Genomic DNA, 13,770 nt, shown 5'->3' on the forward strand with positions numbered 1-13,770 from the left:
CCTCAAGTGATTCCTTCCCTCTCCGATCGATGCGGGATCTCACAATCCTCTCCCCTTGAGGGCTAGTGTTCTCGCTGACACACTGCTCAGTATCTGGCTCTGATACCATTTGTAATAGCTCAAACTCACCGCTAGTAGATATTGTTTACTTTAGCCCGTTACATATCGTCGTCATCCTCACGATTTCAAAACGCGTTTGTTAGGAAGAAGTTTCCACACCCTTAGAAGGAGTGGTTTTGTTTCCTCTCCAACCAACGTAGGATCTCACAATCCACTCCTCTGGGGGCCAACGTCTTCATTGCACACCGTCTAGTATCTTGCTCAAATACCATTTGTAACAATCAAAACTCACTACTAGCAGACGTTGTCCACTTAGGCCCGATATACATTATCGTCAGTCTCACAATTTTAAAACGCGTCTGTTAAATAGAGATTGCCACACTTACCATGAGTGTTTCATTCCCCCTCCAACCGATATAGGATGTGTGATGTATAAAATATGTATGATAGAGTGATAAGGTTATACAAAAAGCTGGAAACGCATATCCGTGTGGTAGTGCTCTACCATAAATTAATGGCTATAATGGTTTACAAACAAAAGAATAAAGTGACATACACATACATAACAATAGCATTATTATTATTATTTGTGAACCTCCAAAACCTTAAATTGTTTAATCCCTTCCTTTTTTGGTGCAAATGGAGATAGTTCGGTTCCGTACCTTTTTTTGCTTTCACTTCGAAAATGGCGCTGCCTGTTTTTTTCAGAGATGAATAAAATAAAACACAGCCGAATGACGAGTCAGCATATGTCTCTTTCCTACTTCTTTCATTCTCTCTCTGTCCCAAACACAAAATCTTTGTCCGTATGACACACAAAAAGACACCAACACAACGCAACACAACACAACACATGATGTCCAATCTCAATATTCTTTTCAACTTCAACCCTTTTTAAACCCTTTTCACTTATAAATACCCCAACACTCCTCTCTCCCAACCACACCCCTCCTTCATTTGTCTCTCAATTTTCAAGGCTTTGGCTATGGGGATTCAGGTAGTGAAGAACAAAGCCATGGAGATAGCCATGAAAATCAAGAAACTTGGACAGGATGACCCAAGAAGAATTGTTCACTCCATTAAAGTTGGAGTGGCTCTAACTTTGGTCTCATTGTTTTACTATTGGAAGCCTCTCTATGATGGCTTTGGTGCCTCTGGGATTTGGGCTGTTATGACCGTTGTGGTCATCTTTGAATTCACCGTAGGTTAGTGTAGTTTCTGTTTTGATCAAATTGGGAATATTGTTGCTTAAAGTTTGAAGCTTTTTTTGTTTAGTTTATTTATTATGATGTGTTTTTCAGGGGGAACGCTTAGTAAAGGCTTGAATAGAGGTTTAGGTACACTGCTTGCTGGCTCTTTAGGAGTGGGAGTTAACTATTTGGCCAATCTCTCTGGACAAAAAGGAGAACCCTTTGTTTTGGGCATCTTTGTTTTTCTTATAGGTAACTTTTTGTTTTTTTGTTTTTTTGTTTTTTTTGAGGCAAATTTGTGATTGGATTTGGGTTGCAGCTGCATCAGCCACATTTTCAAGGTTCTTCCCGGGAATCAAAGCGAGATATGATTATGGAGTGTTGATATTCATATTGACTTTCAGTTTGGTTTCGATTTCGGGGTATCGGATCGATGAATTCTTGACATTGGCTCATCAGAGACTGTCCACCATTCTTGTTGGTGGAGCAATCTGCATTATGATCTCCATTTTGGTTTGCCCTGTTTGGGCTGGTGAAACTCTTCACAATTCGGTTACTTCTAATATAAACAAGCTAGCGGATTACCTAGAAGGTTAGAAAATGTTGCAGTTGTTTGACATAATATTGTAAGAGGAGTACGAGTAATAAAGGTTGAATTTTTACAGGGTTTGGTGGGGAATATTTTTACTGTTGTGAAGATGGAGAACATGGTGTTGCTACTGAAAAAGGTAAATCCTTTGTTGAAGGATACAAAGCTGTGCTTAATTCTAAAAGCATGGAAGATTCCATGGTGGGTTATTTTTCTCTCTCTCTCTCTCTCTCTCTCTCTCTCTCTCTCTCTTGTTTCTTTGGCAGTAGGTAGCATGAAAGGCACTAACTTTTGTAATTGCTTGGACATTAAGGGTTTATATTGATGTCTGACAGGCAAACTTTGCAAGATGGGAACCAAAACATGGAAAGTTTAGGTTTCGTCATCCATGGAAACACTACTTGAAAATTGGATCCCTCACTCGACAGTGTGCCTACCAGATCGAAGCTCTCAATCGCCACCTTTGCCCTCAACTCCAAGTAACTATCCCATCTTTCTTCTCAAGTTTTTGTCTTCAAATTTCTACTCTAAGTTTCTACTTTGTTTTGCATAATAACCCACTTATTGTCGTGGAGGAGTTCCACCCCAACTAATTAAGAGGATGATCATGAATTTATAAATAAGAAACGCTATGGTATGAGGCATTTTGGGGAGGCCAAAAGCAAATTCATGAGAGCTTATGCTCAAAGTGGACAATATCATGCCGTTGTAGAGGTCCGTGATTCCTAACATGATATCAAAGTCATGCCCTTAACTTAATCACGCTAATAAGATCTTAACAAATAAGTTGCGAGTCTTGAAAGTGTAGTAAAAAAGTGACTCCAGTTTCGAACAAATGGCGTACTTTGTTCGATGGGTCCAGAGAAAATGAGTCAATCCTCAATTAAAGAAAGACTATTCCAAAGCTCCATAGATGGTATAATGGTTGAGGATGGTATTCCAACGCTCCATAGATGGTATAATGGTCGAGGATTGTTGGTGGACAATCCCACCTCTAACTAAGAAATACATCTCCAGTGGTATGAAATTTTTTGGGAAAACAAAAAACAAGTCACTAGAGCTTATGTTTAAGGTGAACAATATCATACTATTATGAATGTTCGTGATTCCTAGCCGTTGGAACCGAGGCTAGTAAATAAAGGAGCTAAAATATATGTATAAAAATGAAAATACTTGAATCTATGGGGTTAAGCCTTTAGATTTAGTAGTTCATTAAAGAATGTAATTTCACATTGCTAACTAACTCTGAAATTTATATTGTATCACAGACACAGGACCCATCTCAATTGCGAAGAATGATCGAAGTTCCATGCAAGACATTAAGTTCAGAATCAGGAAAGGCCCTAAAAGCCTTAGCCACAGGAATGAAGGCGATGACAAATCCATCATCCTCATCCCAAGTGCATCTAAACGCCGCCAAATCCGCCATGAACGATCTAAAGGACTCCCTAAAATTAGGCACAGCACAAACCACAAACCTTCTAGAAATAATTCCAGACGCGACAGTGGCTTCCATATTGATCGAGATAGTTAAATCAGTAGAAGACTTGTCGGAGGCAGTGGTCGAACTCTCTCTAAAAGCCCACTTCAAGAGCATTGAAGCAACGGTTTCACCAGAGAAGCCTCAGTTGCTTCACAAAGGAACCATAAACCCATTAGTTGAAGCTGAAGATGAACAACCCCATGTTATTTCAGTGAGAGGAACAGAGGATGGGGATTTAACTGAAAAGAAGGGCTCTTCCGGCACCACTTCGTTGCCAACATGAACACGGATCTGTAAATAATAAAAAAAAAAAGAGTTTTTTTTTTCTTTTTTGCTCATGGGGTTTTGGTTTTTGATTCCCTTCTTTCGTTCTTAATCTTGTTTTGTTAAGATTGAACATTTGTTGGTAGGGGAAAAGAAAAAAAAAAGGAACTTTGGAGGTAAAGCAGAGTTCTTTATTAGGTTGTGTCCTGCTTTCACCAAGGATAAAGTTGTTACTCTAATGTGAACCATCATTTCTTCAATTTATATCATTTGTTAGTAATTTATGGTTATTTTTACTCTATTTATTTATTAGGAGTTTAAATGTTGAAGTATAAAAATTACTGTAAAGGAAGGGTAAGACAACAAATACTAATTTCAAAAACAAAAAAAAATGTTTATATAAGATTTTATGAAGTAATCTTTGTAAAGAAAGTCAAAATAATAAGATGATTATGAATGAGGTTTCAACTGGATTCGTGGATGAACAGACGTGAGATTCGAAACCGGCTTGGATTTTGTTTAGGGCAGTTAATCATAAGCTTATCACTTGATCAACCGACACAATCCAAGGAAACCTTCGTCAAAGCGCTTTCTTCTTTAGGGCGCAACAATACCGACACACACTGATACCACGCGGCTTTCACAGTGCGGCCACCGAGACCGAGCCCATGCTGGAGGGCACAATCGTAAGTTTCTCTCTATTCCTTTTCCTTTACGCTTCTCGCTTACAATCCGGCTAACCCATTTCTGAAATTTCGGTTTTAGGGAGAAAGGCCCAGTTCCCATAATCGCCGAAGGGTGCAAACAAAGGGAGAGCTATGGGGCTTCTTTCCAACAGGTATTTGATCTACCAATTTTCTCTGTTCTTCAGTTTTATTACATGTTTTAATCTATTGGGTACCCTTAATTTTAACCAATTTCAATGCCCTTTTCGCCTAAATGAAAAATCCTTTGGTTTGCTTGCAGAGTCAATCGGGAAAGCTTGAAACCGGGTGATCATATCTACTCTTGGAGGGCTGCTTATATCTATGCCCATCATGGTTCTCGCTCTTTCCTTCATTTTTTTTCTTTTCCTTTTTTCTCCATGAGAAATTATTTGTATGCCCTGTAGTTTTCGAGATGATTCGATTAGAATTAAATATGCCCCAACTCTTCTTCTGGCCTTCTGGGTAGTTTGAAAGGGTTGATTAAGTGCTTGAGGAAATCTTTTTATGTGAGAGCAGAAGAATTGGAGTATGCTTTTGTTAACATCTGATTTAGTCATAGGGATTGTTTGATACATATGAGACTGCTTTATATGAGCCTGACATTTGATTCTTCTGATGTTGAGTTGGTTGAAGATTGTTAAGTGAGAGTCCCACCTTGGCTAATTAAGGGGATGATCATGAGTTTATAAGTAAGTAATATATCTCCATTGGTACGAGACCTCTTGGCGAACCCAAAAGCAAAGCCACGTGGAGTTTATGCTCTAAGTTTGCCACGTGGAGTTTATGCTCTAAGTGGACAAAATTATACTATTATGGAAGGTCCGGTTAGAAGTTGTAGGGAAAGATAAGTTATGCCTTGGTCTGTTTCTTCAAAATTTTGTTTCATAAGAACTTATGGGTTTCTAAGGTTGAACTCAAAATACCCTCTATCGACGTGGTCCATTTATGGATCTCTATTGGATAAACTGACATGTTATGTTCTCAACCTGTAGCAGAATATGCCATTTATGCTACAATTATCATATATGTATGATGAGAGTGAATTGTATTAATACTAGTTTCATTTCGAAACGAACATTACTTAGTGTCACTTCTGGTTCTTTTCTCCAATCTATGTCGCTGATGGGAACAATTCAGGGATCTATGTTGGAGATGACAGAGTTATTCACTTTACCAGAAGGGGTCAAGAAGTAGGAACGGGGACCGTGCTTGATGTCTTACTGGTAAGTTCAGGACCTGCTCGATCCTTTGTACCGTGCGCTACTTGCATTCCTGTAGAAGAAGGAAATGGGGTTCTGTTTTCATGTTTGAACTGTTTTCTTGCTGGTGGAGTGTTGTATCGTTTTGAGTATGCTGTCAGTCCTGCTCTCTTTCTTGCGAAAGCTCGAGGTGGAACTTGCACCCTTGCTAGCTCTGATTCAGATGATCTTGTGGTTCATCGAGCGAAATATCTACTCGACAATGGGTTTGGATGCTATAATGTATTCAAGAACAACTGTGAAGACTTTGCAATATACTGCAAAACTGGACTACTTGTGGTTGATCAGAGGACCATGGGACAAAGTGGGCAAGCAGTTTCAATCATAGGAGGACCTCTGGCAGCTGTTCTTTCGACACCGCTGCGTCTTGTGACAACCAATGTCTATGGAATGGCTGCAACAGCTGTTGGGGTGTACTGTGCCAGTAGATATGCTGCTGATATTGGGATGAGGAAGGATGTGATGAAGATAGCTGTGGAGGATTTGACACAAAGGCTGGCTACCGGGCTCATCCAGGTGGTGGAACCGCAGATCTTACCTGCAATGGCGCCGGTGTCTCACCTGCTCACAGACAGATAATTAAACTACCACCATCTGTTGTTGTTGTCTGGTTTAAAAGAACATAACTGTTGAACTGCTTAGAACTTCAGTGTTTAAGGAGGTACTATTGTGGAATTTTCGATCAAATATATGGATCTCATATTGGTCATTTTATCATAAGATTGTTTTGATCATAATGATGCATTTTGTCTGTGAGATTGCACGTTGGTTGGAGAGGAGAACGAAACATTCTTTACAAGAGTGTGGAAACCTCTCTTTAGAAAATTGAAAGGAAAAGCTCAAACATGACAATATCTACGGTTTGATAATGTGGACGGAGAGTTGAAAGGTAAGAGAGAAGGGGGAGAGAGAGAGCACATGGAATGGTCTCCCTGCCCCCATACTCAAATGGGTAAAACAACCAAAACATTGATGATGGAAATGCAGCAGACAGCATGAGAGGTATCTGTCCATTGAGTACCTCAAAGCAACAAGGAAAGCCTAGACAGCAAGGCAGTTTGGTTAGATGGGCCATCAAAAACAACCAGATGTGGGCTTCAACCCATCTCTTCTTCTCTCCTCTGCTTCCCATAATTCCCATTTTTTTTATCAATAAATATATTCTCTCCATCCCTTCAAAATCAAAATGATGGAGCAATTTAGTTTTGTTGTGGGTATTATTGGGATTTCCTTGGGGGAAGAGGAATCACTTTGTTTCATTGGTTGGCATTGGGCAGCGATACCATTATCTAGGCGCATGTAATTACTACGAGTATAGTTCAATAAATAAGATACTAAAAAGAAATGCACATTTACGCGTTATTGAGTGGGTTTATTGAAATTAGCGTTTTCGGGGTGAATAGACACGTTTATTTGCTTTGCTTTCCATTCAAAACCAATGGATCCTAAAATTTGGGCCATTCATTGTGGACATAATCATGGTTGCCACCGATCTTCATTTTTCAAACACAATTCTTTCTAATAATTCTTTTTTATTCCTTTTACCCTAAATTTAATTATACATTCATAATAATTTGGGAAATAGAAAAATTAATTAAAATACAAACAAAAAGGAAGGTATAAGATTTGGACCCCATTTTTGTCTGTGTGTTCAGCGTATCAAATAAAAAGCCTTCCCAAACTTTATTCTCAATAATTTCCCATTTTAAAATCAAATTTAGACTATAATTACCATATTACCCTCCTATTTTAACCTTCCTATTCTATATATTTAATTTGTACTTTCCTCATATATTACAATTCAGTTATAATGCCAAATTATAATATAAATTTGAAGACTAAAATCATGTTGGAAATGAAAAAAAGAATCAAATAGAGTTGACCTGGAATTGTCTACTTTCATAAAATAGTCCGTGACTTGCTATTATTCAAAATGTTTATAATTAAAATTATAACATTTTTTTTTAACAATTAATACATAAATTATAATTGTTTAAGCAAATACTTCTCCATAAAACTCCATGTGCTCACGTATCATAGAAAAGATTTCAAAATAAATATATTTTTTCAAATTTCAAAACAATATTAATATAATTGAAGCTAATGAAATTATATGGGTAGTGGGCAGGCTATAATATTTAAATAAAATGATTGAATTAATCCATCCCTTTAATATATTTCTAGATTTTAAAAATGGGAAGCTACCCAATTTTTAATTTTTTTTTAATTTTGTGTTTCACTAATTTAATTTTGATTAGACATAAAGTTCAAATATTATGATGAAATTGGAGTCAAAGTTTAATTTAATAATTAATTTACGAAATTTTAAAGAATTTATTACGTATAAATTTAAAATTTGGAGAATAAAAATGGTTTTATGGGTAAATTAAAAAAGAATATCGGGTCAAAACGTAAGAAAAAGGTCGCCGGCGGCCGGAGTGACGTGGACGTGTGGACGTGGGTTAAATTCAACCCGAACGGTCCCGCAATTTTCTCCCAAAATGTAGCTACGTTTAAGGCGCCGGCATGAATTTACGGAAATGTCCCCAAGTGCAATTATCATTCTTTTTATTTTTTTTAAGAGGGTAATTATCGCATGCGGTCAATTCTACGGACTCCTTATCCTAGAAATTTTATAAAGGACTTTGTTTTGAAAGGTGATGTCTTTTGGTGTTTCATCAAAAGATGCGAACCATTCTTTTGAGACAGTTAAAAGTTAGGTGCAACATGCATTCTTTTTCCTCCCATTTTAATTATTAGAATTTAGGTTTAAACACGACTCTCCACATTGGTACGATATTGTTTACTTTGAGTATAAAGATCTCATTCTAATAGACAGTGATTATAAACTCATGACCCTCTCCTAAATTAACCTGAGACACTTTCCTCCAACAAAATTGTTAAAAAAACACACGAACAAGATTTCAATTATTTTAAATATATATATATCAAATTAAGTGCTGTAGATAAAAAAAAAAAAAAGTTGACTCTTAAATTGTTTTAAAATGTAATAAACCAAAAATTGTTTTTTTTTTTTGTGTTGAAAATGACTTAGGCACTAAATAACATACCAAATTCAGAACTTAGTAATTATTAAAAACCCATTTCTTTTTTTATCTCATTAATCATTGGCCCCCTTTTCTTTTATTGTTTTTTTTGTGTCGCATAATTGATGTACCAAATCGAAAATGTTTAATTATTTAATTGACTATTGCTAAAATTAAGCAAAGAAAAATTATTCAAGTTTATTAAAAAGAAAAAAAATTAAATAACCACTTATCAAATGGTATATTAGTCCAGATTCAACTTTCAATAATTAAATATTCTTAATATCTTTTTTAGTCGCCTAATAGATACATTTTATAAAAGATAATATAATATTTTAACTAATTGAATTATATATTTTTAATTTGTATGTAATATTATTATAAATAATTTATGGGATGTAAAACAACCATATTTGGTAATAAAGTAATTTATGAGAAGTAAAATAGTCAAATATGGTAATTGTTATTATCTTGGTTATGTTCCTTGGATGGCGCCGGGATACCGCCAAACGTGAGAAGACAATAATGCCCTTCGCTTCTTTCAAAATGCCGTCAAAGATAAATGGAAGAAGGGGAGAAAGAATAAGAAGGAAAAAGAAGAAGGCGCGTGGCATTCCCCACTTCCAGAAACCATCGACCAAAGCATAAATTCCCTCACAAGGGACACACTCTCCAATAATTTCTCTCTCGGGGTCCTCTTTTTTTTTTTTTTTTCTTCTTCTTTCTTTTTTCTCTCTGTTCTTTTGTTTTCTTCAGTTTCCGATCTGAATTTCCCACATTTCCATCCTGTCCTGAGAGCTGTCGTTCCGGATCCACGTTTCTCGTTCTCAACTTCAGCCAAAGCTCGATCTCTTCATCGTTTCTCCGTTTAGAAGACAGAGCGATTTAGCTGTTTGTTTTTGGAACTGTTAATTCACCATTTTGCTCTTCACTTGCCTGGACTGTTCTTCGAATTGGGGCTGTTTGTTACCCCCAAATTCTGTGATTATCTTGCTCTTCAGTGCGGGGTTTCATTTGGGTGTTGTGAGTAACCGCCAGAAATGGCGATGTGAAGGCTGTTCTCGGAAAGCATTCGGCCCCAGATGTTCCTTTTCGGAGCTTGGTATTGCTTCACAGATCTGCCATGGAAGACTTCAAAACAGAGCTCGTTCTAGTACTTCTTCTTGCTGTAATTTCTGTGGGGTTTGGAGCTACCGACCCCAATGATCTTGCTATTCTCAATGAGTTTAGAAAAGGGTTGGAAAATCCAGAGCTCTTGAAATGGCCGCCCAATGATAACGACCCATGTGGCAACAAATGGCCTTCTGTGTTCTGCGATGGTTCGAGGGTTTCCCAAATTCAGGTCCAAGGTTTTGGACTGAAGGGCCCTTTGCCGCAGAATTTCAACCAGCTTTCTATGCTCTCCAATATCGGTCTTCAGAATAATGAATTCTCCGGTCCCTTGCCGTCGTTGAGTGGCCTGAAGAATCTCCGGTACGCGTTCCTTAATTACAACAATTTCACTTCAGTTCCGGCTGATTTTTTCACTGGCCTCAATAGTTTAGAAGTTCTTGCTCTCGATGGGAATAATTTAAACGGTAGTTCTGGGTGGATGTTTCCACCGGCGTTGAGCAGTTCAGCTCAGTTGACGAATCTTACTTGTATGAGTTGTAATTTGGTTGGTCCCTTGCCGGACTTTCTTGGGTCTATGTCCTCTTTATCTGTGTTATCGCTTTCTGACAATAGACTCACCGGTGGAATTCCGGGGAGTTTTAAGGGTATGATATTGACGAGACTTTGGTTGAATAATCAAGTGGGAGGTGGAATGACTGGTTCTATTGATGTGGTGACGACGATGACCTCGTTGAATAGCTTGTGGCTCCATGGGAATCAATTCTCAGGGACTATTCCAGATAACATTGGGGATTTGAGTCTTCTGCAGGATCTGAATCTGAATGGTAATGAATTTGTTGGTTTGATTCCCAAGAGCTTAGGTGATATGAGTTTAAGCCATTTGGATTTGAACAACAACAAATTCATGGGTCCAATCCCAAAGTTTAAAGCATCGAAAGTGAGTTATTCTTCAAACCTGTTCTGTCAAACTCAGGCAGGGGTTGCTTGTGCCCCTCAAGTCATGGCGCTGATTGAGTTTCTTGGCGCCATGGGTTACCCCTTAAGACTTGTCTCTGCTTGGACTGGAAATGATCCATGTCAAGGACCATGGCTGGGATTGAACTGCAGATCTGGGGATGTCTCTGTCATTAACTTACCAAAGTTCAGTTTGAATGGGACCTTGAGTCCTTCACTTGCTAATTTGATTTCGCTCGCCGAGATTCGACTTCAGAACAACAACTTGAGTGGTTCAATTCCCTCAAATTGGACTGGTTTAAAGTCTCTTACATTGTTGGATTTCAGTGGGAACAATATCTCCCCTCCTGTGCCACAATTCAGTAGCACTGTGAAACTTGTTACTGTTGGCAACCCTTTGTTAGATGGTAAGCAATCCCCATCTTCCCCAATGTCGGGAACTGGAGGCCTATCTCCTCCGGATAGCCGATCTTCTTCAACAACCGAACCAGGTTCTAATTCTGGCAATGGGATAGGTCCAACATCTAATCGTTCCAAGGCATCTATAATAGTTTCTACTGTGGTTCCTGTTGTAAGTGTGGTAGTTGTTGCTTTTCTTGCTATTCCTCTGTCTATATATTTGTGTAAGAAGAAGAAACGCAATGAACAGGCTCCAAGTTCTCTGGTCATTCATCCAAGAGATCCATCTGATCCCAACAATTTGGTTAAGATTGTTGTTGCGAATAACACGAATAATAGTACATCTACGGCTACAGAAAGTGGCTCGGCTAGCAGAAACAACAGTGGACTTGGTGGTTCTCATGTTATTGAATCTGGAAATCTAGTCATATCTGTCCAAGTTATTCGAGACGTAACGAATAATTTTTCTTCAGAGAATGAGCTTGGTCGTGGCGGGTTTGGGGTAGTTTACAGGGGAGAATTGGAGGATGGAACAAAAATAGCAGTCAAAAGGATGGAGTCAGGTGTTATTACCAGCAAAGCCTTGGATGAGTTCCAATCTGAAATTGCAGTTCTTTCGAAGGTACGACACCGTCATTTGGTATCACTGTTAGGATATTCGATCGCTGGAAATGAGAGACTTCTCATTTACGAGTATATGTCTGAAGGAGCTCTCAGCAAGCATCTTTTTCATTGGAAAACCTTTAAGCTCGAGCCTCTTTCTTGGAAGAGGAGGTTAACCATTGCCTTGGATGTTGCTAGAGGGATGGAGTATCTTCATAGTTTAGCGCATCAGAGCTTCATCCACCGGGATCTCAAATCTTCGAATATCTTACTTGACGACGATTTTAGAGCAAAAGTTTCTGATTTCGGGCTGGTTAAACTAGCCCCTGATGGTGAAAGATCTGTAGTAACCAGGCTTGCAGGGACATTTGGTTACTTAGCACCAGAATATGCTGGTAAGCTTTTAAATTTGTATCCATGAAATCTTAATTAAATCAAAATCAATGGTTTCGTATCTAACTTATTTCATGGTTTCATTGAAACAGTAACAGGTAAACTTACTACCAAAGCCGACGTGTTTAGTTTCGGCGTTGTGCTCATGGAGCTGCTGACTGGATTAATGGCTCTCGACGAAGATAGATCTGAAGAATGTCAACATCTAGCTGCGTGGTTCTGGCACATAAAATCAGACAAGGAGAAGCTGATGGCTGCTGTGGATCCAACCTTGGGTTGTAAAGAAGATATATCTGAAACCATTTGCAGAATAGCTGAATTAGCTGGTCATTGCACTGCAAGGGAGCCTACCCAACGACCTGATATGGGTTATGCTGTAAATGTACTGGCTCCACTCGTCGAGAAATGGAAGCCGATTGAGGACGACACGGAGGAGTTCTCTGGAATTGACTATAGCCTACCTCTTAACCAAATGGTGAAGGGATGGCAAGAATCAGAAGGGAGTGATTTCAGTTGCATGGACCTGCAGGACAGCAAGGGCAGCATACCATCAAGGCCTACTGGGTTTGCAGATTCGTTCACTTCGGTCGATGGTCGTTGAAGGAGGAGGTACCACCTTGATGATGCTTCTCTTTCCCTCTTGCTTTTCTGCTTTTACTCTGTGGGGTCAAATTTGGAGACAATCTCAAGTGAAGGTTATGGTGTTTTTGATAATGTGGATGTAGATAGATACCAATGGTGTCCTTCACACTGGGTGCTTACTTTTTTTCTTCTTACTTCATGTTTGTATATTCCTTGTGAAACAGACTTCCAACGTTCTCTGGTTTCACTTTTTGCATCTTTGAGTTCATTACATCTGTGTTTCTCTCTAGGAAGGATTGGAACGAAGCATTCCTTATAAGGGTGTGGAAACCTCTTTCTACCCGATACGTTTGAAAATCGTGAAGCTAACGGCGATATATAACGAGCCAAAGCATACAATATTTGTTAGCGATGGACTTGGATCGTTAGAAATTGTGTCAAACCCAAACATCGAGCAGTGTGTTAGCGAGGACTCTGGGTCCGCAAGGAGGGTAGATTGTGAGATTTCACATCAGTAGGAGAGGAGAATAGAGTAGTCCTTATACGAATGTGAAAACATCTCCTTTAAAAACTGTGAGGTTGACGGTGACATGTAATGAGTCAAAGTGAACAATATCTACTAATAGTGGATTTGGGCGGTTATAAATGGTATCAAAGTCAGATACTAGGTGGCGAGCCAACTAGGATGACGACCCTCATTGGCTCCCAAGGGAGTGGATTGTGAGATTCTACGTCGGCGGGAGAGATGGACAAATCATTCCTAATAAGAGTGTGGAAACCTCTCCCTATCATAGGCATTTTAAAATCGTGAGGCGGATGGCGGGGTTGTAAGAAAGAGAATATTCCATAATTCCATATTATGTTTAAGAAGAAGATAGGATTGAAATGGGGTATGTAAGTTATGAGCCACATTGGGTTTTGATAGTGAATAGATATTTGTATTGAGAGGGGCAGCCTTGAGAGCCATACAAAAAGCAGTGGCCTTAATGGAGGACCTCATGTCCCATGTACGACGTGTATGTATGTCTTAGAATTTGACAGCGACTTATGAGTCATTTGTGTGAATGTGGTTTCCGCAACTGTATCTATAAAAAATAAAGTAATTCATAAATGCAATATTATACGTG

The 13,770-nt window shown here is 38.6% G+C and overlaps 3 protein-coding genes across 4 annotated transcripts; all 3 read left to right on the forward strand.

Annotated features, from left to right (window-relative positions):
* Positions 1-997: 997 nt before the first annotated feature.
* LOC111442257 (aluminum-activated malate transporter 8-like) lies at positions 998-3,750 on the forward strand. Its single transcript, XM_023079575.1, has 6 exons — positions 998-1,265; positions 1,362-1,502; positions 1,570-1,842; positions 1,916-2,040; positions 2,175-2,318; positions 3,108-3,750. Exons 1-6 carry the CDS (start codon positions 1,046-1,048, stop codon positions 3,603-3,605), a joined length of 1,401 nt encoding a protein of 466 aa, XP_022935343.1. The 5' UTR covers positions 998-1,045; the 3' UTR covers positions 3,606-3,750.
* A 322-nt stretch (positions 3,751-4,072) lies between these two features.
* LOC111442258 lies at positions 4,073-6,227 on the forward strand. Of its 2 annotated transcripts, XM_023079577.1 has the most exons (4): positions 4,073-4,272; positions 4,352-4,424; positions 4,553-4,626; positions 5,431-6,227. In XM_023079577.1, exons 2-4 carry the CDS (start codon positions 4,405-4,407, stop codon positions 6,129-6,131), a joined length of 795 nt encoding a protein of 264 aa, XP_022935345.1. In that variant the 5' UTR covers positions 4,073-4,272; positions 4,352-4,404; the 3' UTR covers positions 6,132-6,227. The 2 variants fall into 2 exon arrangements, with proteins under 2 accessions (XP_022935345.1, XP_022935344.1); XM_023079576.1 differs by lacking the exon at positions 4,073-4,272 and having other exon boundaries at positions 4,289-4,424.
* Positions 6,228-9,221: 2,994 nt separating this feature from the next.
* LOC111441833 (receptor-like kinase TMK3) lies at positions 9,222-12,932 on the forward strand. The gene is made up of 2 exons (XM_023078980.1): positions 9,222-12,063; positions 12,154-12,932. Exons 1-2 carry the CDS (start codon positions 9,723-9,725, stop codon positions 12,660-12,662), a joined length of 2,850 nt encoding a protein of 949 aa, XP_022934748.1. The 5' UTR covers positions 9,222-9,722; the 3' UTR covers positions 12,663-12,932.
* Positions 12,933-13,770: the final 838 nt, after the last annotated feature.

The sequence above is a fragment of the Cucurbita moschata genome, unplaced genomic scaffold, assembly GCF_002738365.1.
Source record: "Cucurbita moschata cultivar Rifu unplaced genomic scaffold, Cmos_1.0 Cmo_Scf00004, whole genome shotgun sequence".
Lineage (NCBI taxonomy): Eukaryota > Viridiplantae > Streptophyta > Magnoliopsida > Cucurbitales > Cucurbitaceae > Cucurbita > Cucurbita moschata.

What these genes read in the sequence shown, in the direction of transcription:
- LOC111442257 (XM_023079575.1), top strand. Translation starts at nt 1,046, where the DNA reads ATGGGGATTCAGGTAGTGAAGAACAAAGCCATGGAGATAGCCATGAAA. An exon ending in CATCTTTGAATTCACCGTAG is followed by an intron (nt 1,266 to 1,361) that starts GTTAGTGTAGTT and finishes TGTGTTTTTCAG; the next exon opens with GGGGAACGCTTAGTAAAGGC. An exon ending in CATCTTTGTTTTTCTTATAG is followed by an intron (nt 1,503 to 1,569) that starts GTAACTTTTTGT and finishes TTTGGGTTGCAG; the next exon opens with CTGCATCAGCCACATTTTCA.
- LOC111442258 (XM_023079577.1), top strand. Translation starts at nt 4,405, where the DNA reads ATGGGGCTTCTTTCCAACAG. An exon ending in ATGGGGCTTCTTTCCAACAG is followed by an intron (nt 4,425 to 4,552) that starts GTATTTGATCTA and finishes GTTTGCTTGCAG; the next exon opens with AGTCAATCGGGAAAGCTTGA. An exon ending in TTATATCTATGCCCATCATG is followed by an intron (nt 4,627 to 5,430) that starts GTTCTCGCTCTT and finishes GGAACAATTCAG; the next exon opens with GGATCTATGTTGGAGATGAC.
- LOC111441833 (XM_023078980.1), top strand. Translation starts at nt 9,723, where the DNA reads ATGGAAGACTTCAAAACAGAGCTCGTTCTAGTACTTCTTCTTGCTGTA. An exon ending in CTTAGCACCAGAATATGCTG is followed by an intron (nt 12,064 to 12,153) that starts GTAAGCTTTTAA and finishes TCATTGAAACAG; the next exon opens with TAACAGGTAAACTTACTACC.